Source organism: Condylostylus longicornis, unplaced genomic scaffold, assembly GCF_029603195.1.
Source record: "Condylostylus longicornis isolate FDR11 unplaced genomic scaffold, ASM2960319v2 ptg000038l, whole genome shotgun sequence".
In the NCBI taxonomy this organism is placed as follows: domain Eukaryota; kingdom Metazoa; phylum Arthropoda; class Insecta; order Diptera; family Dolichopodidae; genus Condylostylus; species Condylostylus longicornis.
The window spans coordinates 722,190-737,636 of record NW_026578007.1 but is presented as its reverse complement, the minus strand read 5'-3'; the positions used below and the strand labels follow the sequence as shown (position 1 = coordinate 737,636).

The 15,447-nt window shown below is 25.0% G+C and overlaps 1 protein-coding gene across 3 annotated transcripts in view; it reads left to right on the top strand.

The window, feature by feature from the left end:
• LOC129609000 (neurexin-4) overlaps positions 1–14,621 on the top strand; it is a 37,667-nt gene extending 23,046 nt beyond the window's left edge. For 2 of the 3 annotated variants that reach the window (XM_055520824.1, XM_055520825.1), the window contains 13 exons: positions 967–1,163; positions 4,584–4,725; positions 4,940–5,310; positions 5,894–6,725; positions 6,783–6,908; positions 6,970–7,173; positions 7,236–7,675; positions 7,769–7,920; positions 7,978–8,315; positions 8,394–8,573; positions 8,630–8,974; positions 9,042–9,179; positions 12,298–14,621. In XM_055520824.1, the coding sequence (XP_055376799.1) occupies positions 967–1,163; positions 4,584–4,725; positions 4,940–5,310; positions 5,894–6,725; positions 6,783–6,908; positions 6,970–7,173; positions 7,236–7,675; positions 7,769–7,920; positions 7,978–8,315; positions 8,394–8,573; positions 8,630–8,974; positions 9,042–9,179; positions 12,298–12,488 (3,656 nt within the window). In that variant the 3' untranslated portion in view covers positions 12,489–14,621. The remainder of the gene's footprint in view (positions 1–966; positions 1,164–4,583; positions 4,726–4,939; positions 5,311–5,893; positions 6,726–6,782; positions 6,909–6,969; positions 7,174–7,235; positions 7,676–7,768; positions 7,921–7,977; positions 8,316–8,393; positions 8,574–8,629; positions 8,975–9,041; positions 9,180–12,297) is intronic. The other variant, XM_055520823.1, reaches the window with a different exon arrangement.
• Positions 14,622–15,447: the final 826 nt, after the last annotated feature.

Below are 15,447 nucleotides of genomic sequence, written 5' to 3'. Positions count from 1 at the left end.
GGCAGAATTTATAGGTTATATAAGCATAAAAATTAAATAGTGCGTCCTTTAATTTAAATAATTTTATAAGATTATGTTTGAATATCTTTTCAAAATAGTATTATGTACTTATTAACATTATTTTTATTTTTTTAATTCTTTACTGATTTCTGCAATTATTTGTAAATCTTTTTGCTTTAGTTGTATTTTTATAGCGCATTTGGATTTTTTAACTTCAAATACGCAATATTGGGAAAATATTCACATAACATGTAAGAGTAGTAACAAAAAACTGTAAATAATTATAATTATATATGCATGATTTAAAAGTAGAAAGTAAATAATTACTGTAAATATAAGTTAATGATAGTTTAACTTTTGTAATTGAAATTTTGAATTAAAAATTAAATTTGCAAAAGAAATACAAAAAAATGTCGTGATCACAAAATAATTTTTTCTATATCTACGTAATGTATACTCGTATCAACTTTTTTAATAAGCACTTACACTTACTAATATTTTTTGAGCTTTATTTGATAACCAAATATTAAAATTAACTCTTTCTTATATTTAGAAAAATCTTATATCATTAATTCTTTATGCATGTAAAATAATTTGTTAAAATTGTATATGTATTACGATCATATTATCAAATTATACGAAACTAAACAATTTTATTTTATTTTTTATTCTATAATTACTTTAGTTTTGTGTTCAATTTAATTGTGCAGAATGTAATATTTTACTTGTAGATGTTATAATTTGCTTTAGTTACATTCTATTCAAACTCAATTTACTAATAAAATTCATTTATTTTATATTAATTTATAAATAAGAAAATCTGTAATTAATTAAACTTTTTATTTTCTTAACTTTTCCTAATCTATAATTTTCCAAAAAACAAAAAAAAAAATCAACATATCTGTAATTAACAAAATTAAAAACTAACAACTATACAACAAAAAAAAATCTTGTAAATTGGTAAAGGTGCAAGTGCATGGACACCTGTAGAAAATACTTACAATCATTTCTTAATTATTGAATTGGGTGCTAAGAAAATGGTAAGAAAAATAGCAACACGTGGTCGTTCAAGTGCACAAGAATATGTTACGGAATATATTATACAATATTCCGATGATGGTGAATTTTGGCGATCTTACGTTAATCAAAATAGTGAATCAGAGGTAATTACGTATTCAAATTATTTTATCAAAATAATAAATTATGAATATGATGTATTCGATATAATAATTAAGTATTCGATATAATAATTGTTGTGACTTATTGTTATTCAAATATTTTTCGGAAGATAGAAAGATATTTGCTAATTTGTTTTTTAGCGCTTTTCCAAAAAAAAATTTGAAAAAAAAAATACTTATTAGTTTCACTCTGTCCGTCCGTCTGTCTGTCCATGGACATGTTTACAAAACTTCTACAAATCTACACCCTTAAAGATAGAAAGCTGATATGTACATAGATCTTTACTAGAAACTTATTTCCGCATAAGATCTCCCTCTACCCCTCAAAAAATTGTAGCCCGCCAAAATGTCATTTTTTAATTACTTATTGCAGTGAAACTTTCGTTGTTCACATTTTTAATATCGTTTTTCTTCAACGCCTCAAGTTATACGAGTCTGAAATTTTGAACATTAATAAATAGTTCATTTCGTTAGAAGAATATTTTTTACTGCAAGCTTTTTCACATTTCTATAAATGCAAAAAACTAACGGTAAACGCCATGTCATTAAAAAATGTAATTATTTGTCTTAACTCTTGCAATTAATCCTAAAATTAAAACATTCATTTAACATTTCTTTAAACGTGTTTTTTTGTTTTCTTTCGAAGATTGCATACATTACTCATATTAAATGTATGCAATCTTTGAAATATGTTCATAAATGAATGAAAATAATTATAATAATGTAATAGCTACATAGATTGTTTTTAAAATAGCTACAACGATTTGTTTTCAGTATTTTTACTTGTTTAAGGGAAAAGTTCTACATTATAAACTATTGGCTAGGCGAAACTTTATTTATTGAGCTTTGGTGTATTATCGAATCGAAATTCATATACCCTGTAACCGCTAGGAATTGAGCAGTTTACTTTTTACGTATTAATAAAAAAGTTCACTCTTGAAAAATATTTACAAAAAAGCCAAATGTATTTAAAAATGTCATTATAGAATCGAATTTTATTTACTTTATTATTATAGATTCCGTAGACATGCAATTTTTAGTTTTGCAACAACTGCTTGATTGTAAATTCATTAGATGCGTTTGTAAGTTAAATTACTGCATTAATGCAAAAATTTCACTCAGTTTGCAAAAAATTAAATAATATTGAATAAACTATAAAAATAAATTAAAGATATAGGCAATCAAATAATTGCAAAACTAAAAATAGCATGTTTGTGAGACCTTAAGCAACAATTTAAAACTCTAAATTTAATTTCAATTAAAAAGTGATTTGCTATAATTTATTTTAAATTTAAAATTTAATTTAAATTCATAATTTAGTAAGGTCAAAATAAGGTTTGAAAATATCTGTGCCTAAATGTTGTATTCAAAACTCACGCTTTAAATATGAGTATAAACCTTATATTGTTGCCGTATCTTGTTTTATATTGATGCACACTATTATTGAAAATTACTTGGATGTCGTTCTTAACGGTAGTACCGTGATAAGTGTATTACGGTATTAGTAATTCAGTTTTGCTTGCAACGAAAATAAAGATTCAATATTAAACTCGTGTTTTAGAATTAGTCATTTAACAAAATTTTTCAGTACCTATACTCTATGTTTTAATGATACTTTCTTATCATTCTTATCGTGATTATGATACTTTATGATCTTTTATGTGTATTATTAACGCGTACATATACTTTTAGTTTGTATTTTAGTTTATACAGTCATTCATTATTCTTTATTTTTGTAACATATTTTACTATAACTCATAAAAGTAATCATATAATCTTAAAAGTAATTATATAGAATGGTTTTTGGTGCTTTTATAAAAAAACGATATACAATGCATTTCTATTATTGCGTTCAAATAATCAAATTAATAATTAATGCAATACACATAATGGTAAAGTTAATTGTAAATAATAACATTATTTTTAAGAGAGTTGTGAAATATAAATAAAATTTATAACATAAAATTTGTTCTTCCTTCAAAATTAATGTTATATTAACATGAATAACGAGTTTGTTATTTATTTTATAGTTTATTTGAGATAATGTTTATTGAAGCCCTTAAGTATAAGTAGCAAAAGGTATTTGGATATTACAATAATATGTTCCAAATACGAAGTTAGGGAAATACATATTAAATTTTTATCTAACAATAGGTTCTTCTGAAAACGCAGTTCTAACTTAGTACTAGATTGCAGTGTGTATGTTTAATAAGAACTGCTTAAACTTTAAAGCAGGACATTTCAGAAATTTCACGCAACTTCGGCTTTTTAATTCTTTAATTGCGATAGCTTAATTATCAAGCAAGATGGGGAATGATTTTTTAAAAATTTTATCTCCATTTCGTCCAACCAGGTTCAAATTTATTATTTTTAAGAAATTTTTTCCGAAAATTCATTATTTTTATTTTAACATTTGGGACAAATAGAATAATGACAATTGCAGAACTGCATTTTTAGAAGATAACTTGCTTAAAGATCTGCAAAAACTTTTTACTCCTAAACGATAAGTGTTAGCAGTTGTCAATCAATGCAAAAAAGTATTTGAATTTGAAATACATATTTGACTTGAAAAAAAAAGCCGAATAAAATTTAAATTGCAAATAAGAGCTGTAATTTTCTAATAATGATGATAATTTTATATATAACAATTCTAATTTCTTATAAGTATAACAATTTTGTGTTTTTGAGATCTTATCTTTAGAATTTTTGAAATATTATTACAATAGTTTAAAGTAACATAACGAAGGGCATACGTAACGCAGCACTAGTAATCGCTGCAATAATATGTACATAAATAAAACTGTAATATTTTGAAAATTTTGTTCATCGATTTCGATCGAGTATAAACGCAGCCGACGAGATCATCTGGTATTCAACATATTAGTGTATTGAATATATTTCAAAGAAAAATAAAATTTTTCCTCTACTCCATTCGTTCTATGTATAACTTCAATAACAAAATCGGGTGCTTTGCATATTATGTAAATTTAAATTAGTGATTGAAAAAAAATGGTGCGGTAGAAAGCAAAAAAATACTAAAAAGAATTCAATATATGTACACTGTTTGAAAAGGTTAAATACATAGTTACTATGTATGTAAGTTGATTAGGATCGAATCTCGAAACATAGGTTTTTTTTTCATTCTTTAATTAAAAAATTGATTGTTTTATAAGAAATTCAATTTACTTCTTCGAAACAAATTGCATAAGCAAAATAAAAACTAATACCTTTGATAGAACGTTTGAAAATTTTTAAAAATTTTATTTCAAACAGTGCTATTAATTAGGATTTTTGATTTTGTTTTTTTTTCATTAATTTACATAAATATTTCTATGTATTATTAACTTAAAGTCTTTATTTTTATGAAAAACAAAAAAAAACAACTGTTTACAATTGGAAATAAAGATGTTCAAAGGCAACTCTGATGGTGATTCAATATATTACAATAATTTTGATGTGCCGATTATTGCTCAATGGATCAGAGTAAACCCTACCAGATGGCATGACCGGATATCAATGCGCGTCGAATTGTATGGTTGTGACTACGGTGAGTGTGTTTTATTTTTACCCCTTGTTAAAACTGTGCCTGTATATATAAAAATGAAAAGGAACAGTTTTAATAAATTAATTAAAAAAGAGAAAAGATGTAAAAAACTGTTTGATAATTTGATATACAACATTCTAGTCGTTTAGAAATCAACAATAAATCGTTAACATTTATATGTATTTAAAACACCTTTCATTTTTTTATTTTGTTTCAGTTGCTGACAATTTTTATTTTAATGGAACTGGCTTAGTTCGTTATGATTTATTACGAGAACCAATTGCATCATCTAGAGAAGCAATAAAATTTCGATTTAAAACATCAATTGCTAATGGAATTATATTATATTCACGTGGTACTCAAGGGGACTATTTTGCTTTACAACTAAAGGAAAATCGTATGATATTAAATATAGATTTGGGTTCAGCTTTAATAACATCGTTATCAGTTGGTAGTCTTTTAGATGACAATGTATGGCATGATGTTGTAGTATCAAGAAATCGGCGTGATATTTTATTCTCAGTTGACCGTGTTGTAGTACAAGGTCGTATCAAAGGGGAGTTTAGCAGACTTAATTTAAATAGAGAGGTAAAATATAGTTTTGTTCATTTATGTCTTGACATTTTGTTCATCTTTTTCTATTGCAATTATTGTTCCATTAAACTTGTGAAAGTTTACGCAATCAGTTTTTAAAAATTAATTAACGAACGTTTAATTCTCCACGTTTTAGATTTAATTCCGTATTTTCTAAGCAGTATCACATGGTATGATAGAATAATATTGAATAATATTGAGATTTGAGTACAGACTCATATTTCAACGATTTTATTTTGAAAACTGCAATGGTTTTGTATACTTAAATACGAGTTAATTCTTAAATACGAGTTAGTTTCTTATTTCAATCAGGAAAAATAAAAATCTATGTCCAAAATTTTATTTTACTTTCCATGTTTTCTATGACTACATTTTTGTATTTTATTCTACGAGTATGTATTTTTTTGTTCAAAATTATTGAAACGCAGTAAATGAAAAATAGTACGTACTGATTGTAAATAACCGCAGTTATTTGATTTGTTGTTGTTAAAAATTAAAAATGGAACATAAAACATACTAATGTGTAATGTTAAATTAAATTTTTGTAAAGTTTATTTAAATACATTTTCTATTTTAGATTTATATTGGCGGGGTTCCAAATATTCAAGAGGGCATTGTTGTTAATCAAAATTTCACGGGTTGTATTGAAAATTTATTCTTCAATTCAACAAATTTTATACGAGAAATGAAAGAAGCTTTAGAAAATGATGTATATGATACGGCTTACAAATACACCAAACATAATGTAATTTATGCTTGTCCATCTCCACAAGTATATCCTGTGACTTTCACTACAAGAACCTCCTATGCCAAACTAAAAGGTTATGAAGCACAAAAAACTATGAATGTTTCTTTTCATTTTCGTACCTATGAAGACAAAGGAATAATGATGTTCCATGAATTTGCCTCTGGCGGTTATATAAAATTATTTTTAGACGAAGGGAAAGTCAAAATTGATATGCAAATTGGTGATCAACCACGTATTATATTAGATAACTATGATGAAGAATTTAATGATGGAAAATGGCACACTCTAGTATTAACATTACAAAGAAATCAATTAATTTTGGATATCGATCGTCGCCCAATGACTACTACAAAAAATATTAAGTTTTCAACTAGCAGAATTTATTATATTGCTGGAAGTGTTGTAAATGACATTCCAGATAAAAATGGTTTTGTGGGGTGCATGCAAATGATACAAGTTGATGGAAGTTACAAATTACCAAAAGATTGGAAAAATGGTGAAGATGTATGTTGTGGAGATGAAGTAGTAGTGGACGCTTGTCAAATGATTGATCGTTGCAATCCAAATCCATGCCAACACAATGGAATTTGTCATCAAAATTCAATGGAATTTATTTGCGATTGCAAGAATACAGGCTATGCGGGAGCAGTTTGCCACACTTGTAATAATTTTTATTATGATTAAATAACATTTTTATTTAAAACTTAAAATTTTTCAGCTAAAAATCCATTATCGTGCCAGGCATACAAAAATGTACAAGCAGTTCAACAGAGGGTCAATATTGATATTGATGTTGACGGAAGCGGCCCATTAAAACCATTCCCTGTGACATGTGAATTTTATAGTACGTTTTAAAAATAAATTTTGTTCATTTTTTTAAATAAATAATTAATTTTGACTTTTAGCTGATGGTCGCGTGATTACAACAGTCGGTCACAGTCAAGACCATACAACTACAGTAGATGGTTTTCAAGAACCAGGTTTATTCGAGCAAAGTATTATATATGATGCTGATTTAAATCAAATTGAAGCATTATTAAATCGATCGTATAACTGTTGGCAACGATTAACTTACGCATGTCGCTCTTCAAGATTATTTAATTCACCATGTATTTTTAACTGTTAATTTATATATAAAATATATAATTCCTAATATTTTTATTTTTTTTAGCCGACGCACAAACTTTTCGTCCTTTCTCTTGGTGGGTCTCAAGGCAAAATCAGCCAATGGATTATTGGGCGGGCGCTTTACCAGGCTCTAGAAAATGCGAATGCGGTGTTGTTGGAAAATGTAGGGATCCTACAAAATGGTGCAATTGTGACGCGAATATTTTGGATTGGCTTGAAGATGGCGGTGATATAAAAGAAAAAGAATATTTGCCGGTAAAAGCTGTAAGATTTGGTGATACTGGAACACCACTTGATGAAAAAGAAGGCAGATATACTTTGGGTCCTTTGCGCTGTGAAGGAGACGATTTGTTTAGTAACGTTGTTACTTTCCGAATTGCTGATGCTACCATAGACTTACCAAGATTTGATATGGGACATTCAGGAGATATTTATCTAGAATTCAAAACAACAACCGAAAATGCCGTTATTTTTCACGCAACGGTGAGTTAAATTTTTATACTATTTTAGTATAAAAAATTTTAAAATTTTAGTAAAAATAAATGCTAATTTGTTTTTATCAAATGTTATTCGCAGGGTCCAACTGATAACATTAAATTAAGTATTATTGGTGGTACTAAACTTCAATTTCAGTACCAAGCTGGAAGTGGTCCTTTAGGTGTCAACGTTGAAACTAGTTATAAACTAAATGATAATAACTGGCATACTGTCAGTGTGGAAAGGAATAGGTGGAATGAGAATTCTTTGAAAAAACAAATTTTAATTTGATTTCTTTGTGTAAACAGAAAAGAAGCTAGACTGGTTGTAGATGGTTCGTTGAAAGCAGAAGTTCGAGAGCCCCCAGGTCCAGTGCGAGCTTTGTATTTGACATCAAAACTTATTGTCGGTGCGTCCACAGACTATCGCGATGGGTATGTGGGATGTATTAGAGCCTTATTACTTAACGGAAAAATGGTGGACTTAAAATCGTATGCCAGTTCTGGACTTTATGGAGTTAATACTGGATGTGTTGGTCGATGTGAATCCAGTCCTTGCCTTAATAATGGCACATGCTATGAAAAGTATGACGGATATTCATGTGATTGTCGTTGGAGTGCTTTTAAAGGACCGATATGTGCTGATGGTAATATTATTTACATTTAATTTTTTATCTTTGTTTTCCAGAAATTGTATTTATCTATTACTTTGTATCTATTTCCAGAAATTGGTGTAAATTTAAGGTCAAATTCAATAATTAGATACGATTTTGAAGGTTCATTCCGTTCAACAATAACAGAAAATATTCGTGTTGGTTTTACAACAACAAATCAAAAAGGATTTTTGTTAGGTTTTTCGTCAAATATTACTGGAGAATATTTAACAATTTTAGTGTCAAATTCTGGTAAAAAAACAATATTATGAATGTTTTTAAAATTTTAAATAATTTTAATAATTCAGGTCATTTGAGAGTAGTATTTGATTTTGGATTTGAACGTCAAGAATTAATTTATCCAAAAAAACATTTTGGGTTAGGTCAATTCCATGACGTAAGGTTTTCGAGAAAAAATAGTGGATCCACAGTAGTTTTACAAGTTGATAATTATGAACCGTTTGAGTACCATTTCGATATTAAAGCGTCTGCGGATGCTCAGTTTAATAATATTCAATATATGTATATTGGTAAAAATGAGAGCATGACTGATGGATTCGTTGGATGTGTTTCTAGGGTTCAATTTGATGATATATATCCTTTAAAACTTTTATTCCAGCAAAATCCACCATCCAATGTTAGATCACTTGGAGGTAAGTTTTTGCTATAATTTTTTATAAATGATTAATACATTATTTTTAAATACTAAATATTATTCAGGAACTTTAACTGAAGACTTTTGCGGTGTTGAACCCGTGACTCATCCTCCAATAGAGATTGAAACTAGACCGCCACCTTTAGTAGATGAAGAGAAACTTAGAAAAGCATATAGTGAAGTTGATTCAGCTTTGTTAGGAGGTTTGTGTAATATTTTGAACCATATTTAAAATTTATTTATTTTTACTCAATTCTCGATTTATTGAATTTTAAGTGTGCAGTATTTATCTAATTTAAGTAATAGTCAGGTTATGTATCTAATGTAAATGTATATTCGATACTTACATACATATGTATGTGCGTAATTAAATTGAAAAATTTAAACTTACGTATATCTAAACAAAAATTTAATTCGATTCATAAATATAAATATGAAAGTAATTTAAATTTAATAATTTAAATGACCATACAAAGATTATGAAAGAAAAAAACAAAAGAAGATTACAACAGAAAAGAACAAGAGTTCCCCACTTAGAGCAACTCAATAGGATTTGTTAATTCATCAGCATTAAATTAGCTATATTCTATTTATTAGCTTGTTTCTTTGATTTGTTCTGCGAAGCTGTGTTAAAATTATTTTTTTAACTTAAATTTATTATTTTAATTATTCTGTTGTTATTTGTAATTGACTATTTTTATTTCAAGAAAATTTATTTCTTTATTTAAAATTCAAGAAAATAGATTAATAATAATTAAGTATATTTTAGTATATAGAAATATTATGTAACTTTTTCAAAAAAAAAAAAAACAATTTGCAGTTATAAATACCAATGTTGACAAGGCATTTACAAATCCAGAATACTGCCACTTTTTGAAAAATTTAAAAAAAATACGATAATATTTATAGATTTTTTTGAATGAAATATTAGTTTCTAGGTCTTATCTATCAGACTACCATGGTGAAATTATTTTCCGAAGTATTCCGAAGCAACAATATTCACAAAAACGCTTAATGTTTTATTTTCCTAAGTTTAAATATTCAAAAATATTTTCATAAAAAGTATTCTTATTTTTAGTTATATAAAAATATTTCAATTATTTTTTTTACTTCTCCTAATTTCTCCTAATGTTTTTCCTCACTATATTTTCTACTGAAATTATTTTTTAGTTTGAAAAAGACTATTAAAGATGTAGGTCCTTTTCGTTTGCTTAATATTTTGTTTTTATTTTCGTGTATTATAGTAGAAATGAATACTTAAAGACATTTATTGCTCCTTTTTAGGCTTTTCTATCTAAAATCTTAAAAAAATTTTTTTGTATAATTATAGCTGATCTTTAATAGTTAAAAATTTTATTTATTGGTTAAATGATATTAGTTATATGTATATACACAAATGTGACCAATAGCAGCACATTATTATTTCTATACTATGATTTTCTTTAAACTTGGAGTAATTTTTCAGCACATAAATAAAATTTTAACATTGTTTTAGAAATTTAGACATACTATGATTTTCGAACGTACTTTTTTTTTTATTAAACATCCAATTTGAGCGTAATTTTTTTTTATTAAACATCTGATTAATTCAATTACACAATATTTTCTTGGATATAAAATAAACATGTTTTGAGTAAAGTTTTGTAATAAAAGGAAAATCTGCTTGGAGTTTGGTGAATTTACCCTATGAAATTTTTTGATTTTTCTTTCATAATTTAACTTGTTACCCTTTTAAATGCCAATGAGAGAGGTCTGTATCGATTGTACTTCTATAAATTTTAGAAAAACTCTAAAATTTATTTATACAAAAATATTTTTTAGGTGTTTTTAGATGTAAATGATTTAAAACGTAATTTTTTTAAAATCATAAAAGGAATATGATGGTTGCCTTCTACTTCAGTAGACTTTTACTCTTCCTAATTAAAAAAATTTATTGAATATTTATGTACATATTTTTTAATTTTTAAATTAGAAATTTTTCTTTGAAATTCAGTACACATAGATTAAATATGTATGTATGTATATGACATTACAGATAATTTAACAGAATATCAAAAGAATTGCAGTTATATAATAATTGTAATTTAATATAAAAAATTATATAATAAAAAATTGCATAATAATGCTATTATTAAGACAAGTAAATCACAATTTAACAAATTTTAGTTTTAATTACGTGTAAATCAGACTTTCTCAAAAGAATGTTAACACATACATATTTTCTCTCATTAATATTCAAGTGTTTTCGAAATACACATTTAAATTTGCGAACAATTTTTGTCAATTTTTATATTTATTAGCAATGTTGAATTAAAAATTTTATAATATGAACAATTTAATATACTTTAAATTGTCATATATATACGTTACAACATATATTAGACATACATTAAATTGTTATGTATATGTACATACATGTGCTACATATTTATGTTAAGTTTGAACAAAAAATTTGTTTATGCTTAAGTAATTACCAACAAAAAAAACATATACTTTCTTCAAAAAAAAAAACAATAATAATATGTTCTTTATATATGGTCAATGATGTGTGCTCTATTGCTTTTAATTTCATCTGTTTTCACTTTTTACCTATTTAAATTAGTACTTTTTGTGTTAATAAAGTTCATTACTGTTCATTAGTGCAATATACACTTCGGAATTATTTTGTTGGATTAATTAAAAATTAGTAAAAAAATGATTGCTGCAATAGAGTCCTGCTCGTATTAAAATTTTTTAAAATTTTCATATTTTTGGTATTGTATATGACCTTGTATTTTTTGTATTTTGTATAAGTGCTTTTTTATCATTCCTTACCAGAGTAAAATTGGCTTTTATTTTGTGTAAATAAATAATGCAAACTAATTAAGTAAATAAATTACTCGTACGCATAAGATATACATTTTGTGTTCTTATTGTTAGGGTAACCGAATTTTCATTAACTTGTCAAAATTTTTATAATAAAATTGAATAATTTTCTTCCAAGTTTAAAATACATATGTATGTATGCTATCGTATGTTATTCAAATAATATTTTCCATCTTTCCTCACCTATCGTCCTAAAACTGAAATAACAAAATGCAGTGGGTTTTGTAAGCATTGGTTTCATGAAATCTACTTGGGTTAATAGAGCTTTTGGCATTCCTCAAAAGTATATAAATTTTAATGTCCATCATATATCTTACCCAATCGCCTTGATGATAATAAAGCTAAAAATTCAGAACTATGTATGGCTACTAGACTTAATTTTAATAACTTTATTTTAATTTATATTTTTTTTAATTTCCATTTGGAAATTGATTTATTTTTCCTTTTCTATTTCAGGACTTTTGGCTTTACTTTTCCTACTATTGATCATAATGGCAGTTTTAATAAGTCAATATATAGCTAGACATAAAGGTGAATATTTAACGCAAGAAGATAAAGGAGCTGATGGTGCGGATGACCCAGATGAAGCTGTTGTACATTCTACAAGGGGGCATCAAGTAAATAAAAAGCGTGAATGGTTTATATAAATATTTAGTTTTCCAAAAATTTTAGTCTTATTTTTTTTTAATACAAAAAAAAAGAAAATTGAATTTTAAAACTGTTTTGAAAGTTTAATAGAATTAAGTGTTGTGAACGAATACATCTAATATTTTCATCTCATAATTTTGGTTTTAAGATGACATTGAGTATCAAATTAATTATCGAATAATTAAAAAAAAATTTTGCGATATAACAACTTTTAGCCCTTTGACAATTATTAGTTTTTAATATTAAATTATTTATGAAAACGGTCAATATGTAGCAACATATATCCTGAAGAAATTAACGAATGAAATTCGTTACAAATATACAACTTAAACATCTCTTTATACATAGAAATTTTTATTTTCGGAGAATATGTTTTTTTTATTTCGCTTAATTTATTTGTACAATTTTGAAATTAATTAGCCGTCCATTTTAGTTATTAGTTTTATTTAGTTTTAAGTTAGTTTTTTTGTTTTTTTTTTTTTTATTTTTAATTTTTAATTTTTTATATTACTTATGTCCATTTTCTTTAATATTTTTAAATTTTTGTTTTTGCTTGAATTTTTCAAATTTTCTTTTACATATGTATTACATTTCTATGTAACGTACATCTGTACATTTGAATACCCATTTTTATTGACCTTATATTAATTATAGTTTTGTGAATAAGATAATTAATATGTAAAATATTATTGCGTCTCAATTTTACCAAAATTTAGAATAGGAATGTTTAAATGAATAGAAGAGAGGATATACAAAATAATGTAAGTATATTTCCACAAAATGCATACTTAAATACAACGATATTTTTTTAATTCGTTCTTTAATAATTTTGCGATATTAAACGTTCAAGACTGATCATCTGTTTTTTCTTTGCAATCATAAACTTCTTGTCTTAAGTTAATGCAAAATTATATAAAGAATGTAAATATTATTATGAAATATTTTCAAAATTAAAAATAGTAGCAATTTTGTGTAGAAATATCTATTATGCTTTAGAGTATTGTTTTTATTTTTACATTCCATTACTTATAATGATTTATGAGTTCATAAGTTAAGAATTAGATATTTAGTCCAATAAATCTTAATTTTGTTGTTTATATTAATAGGTTTTTTCATATAGAATAAGGAACGTTAAATTTAACAAATACATATAAAGATATATGCGAAAAATAATTTTTTTTTTTAAAGTTTTGACAATTTTGATAATTTTAGTCTCAGAAAAATCAATAAGTTTGTGTTTGAGTTTTAATTGTGTGGGCGCTGTTCAAGTATATATAATTTTATGTGTAACTTGTAAAAATATTTCATGGTCTTCCGATATTGAAAAGTTAAGTTAAATGATTTAAAAAACGATTTTATTTAATTAAAACAAAAACCCTATTGATGGAAGATTTTATTTATTTTTTCTTAATAATCGTACTTGAAAATATTATAAAAATTATAACAAAAAAAATATTAGAAACTAATTTCAAGAGGCCTTGTACAATTAAAGAATGTTTTTAAAATTGATTAAAAGTTTAACATAATCATAATTAACATAATTAGGTCAATTGAATAAAGTATTAATTATGACCATAAATGTTGTTGATGAACTGATTTCTGGAGATTAAAAATGATAATGGATTCAAAATTGTCTGACCTGACCATATAAGGAAGAAAATTTTTTAAACAATGCTTTACTAAAAAAAAATCTTAATTTTTTAAGTATGAATATAAACGAAATAGCAGTTTTAATTTTTAAAAAATATAAAAACATTATAATTTTTCGTTTTTGTACAAAAATATTGTGAATTAAAATAAATTTTTATGAAAAAAATTCGAGTTTTTCATTTTTTGATAATAATTTTAACTTTTAATGTAACTTTTTTAAATTGTACTTTTAAAAAAGTGTTTGCTATTGGAAACTTATTTATATAATTGTAAAACTTAGACAATTTAATTAACCCTTCACCATACTTTTTTAAAGATAGCGAATTAACACAAATTGGGACAATTTTAAACTCGTTTAAATTTGAGATTTAGTAAACATATGCGCATTAAGTTTGAAAAACTGGTAATTTTTCATAAGGAATTTTCGGTGAAACAAAAGATAATTAATTTCTGATTGATTTGTCATTTTTTCCAATCACTTTAAATAAATTATGGAATTGCATTATTAGCAAAATTTATATCAGTGATTTTATTTTTGCGCAAATATACATATATACATATATAATTTATACAATAAACGTCTATCAAAATGCAAGGTTTTTAAAACACCAAAGAAGGTATTTTTAAAGCAAAGCAACATAAAACTTTCATTTTTTTGGTAAAACACAATTTTAGTTCTTTACACTGAGCGCATCAAAACTTTATCGAGTTGACTTGGTTTTGATTTTGATTTGACTTTAAAATTTTGGTAAATAGTCCTAAAAAATTGTATATTCGGCAAATTTTACCGAAATTAGAAGAAGTCAAGTTGACATAAAGTCTTACTTTTGGTAGACGCCCATTGTTATTGGTTTTTTAATGTTTTTTAGCAATATTATAAAAAACAAAAGATTTTTAAGTACATGTTTAAGCAGAACTCTCTTGAAAATAGGATTGTATGTACATATGTTGTAAATATAATATAATATAATCATATAATAAAAATATAATTTAAATATAAATATAAATATACATACATATGTAAATATTCTATTTTCTATATTCTAAAATTTCTATTTTCTATATTCTAGTTGCTTTGGTAAGAAAACATTATTACTTGGAAATTTATTATTATCTATTTGATGGCCATACAACGCACGTTCCTAAATTTGTTATAATGGTGTTATGCATTTAAAAAAAAAATTCTTATTTTTCAATTAATTTTCTTAATAGTTTTAATACATTATACAAGCAATTTTGAAATAGTTACTAAACTATTAAACTTGTAACCAAAAACAAATTGATTGAATTACGAAATTTCGTATTATT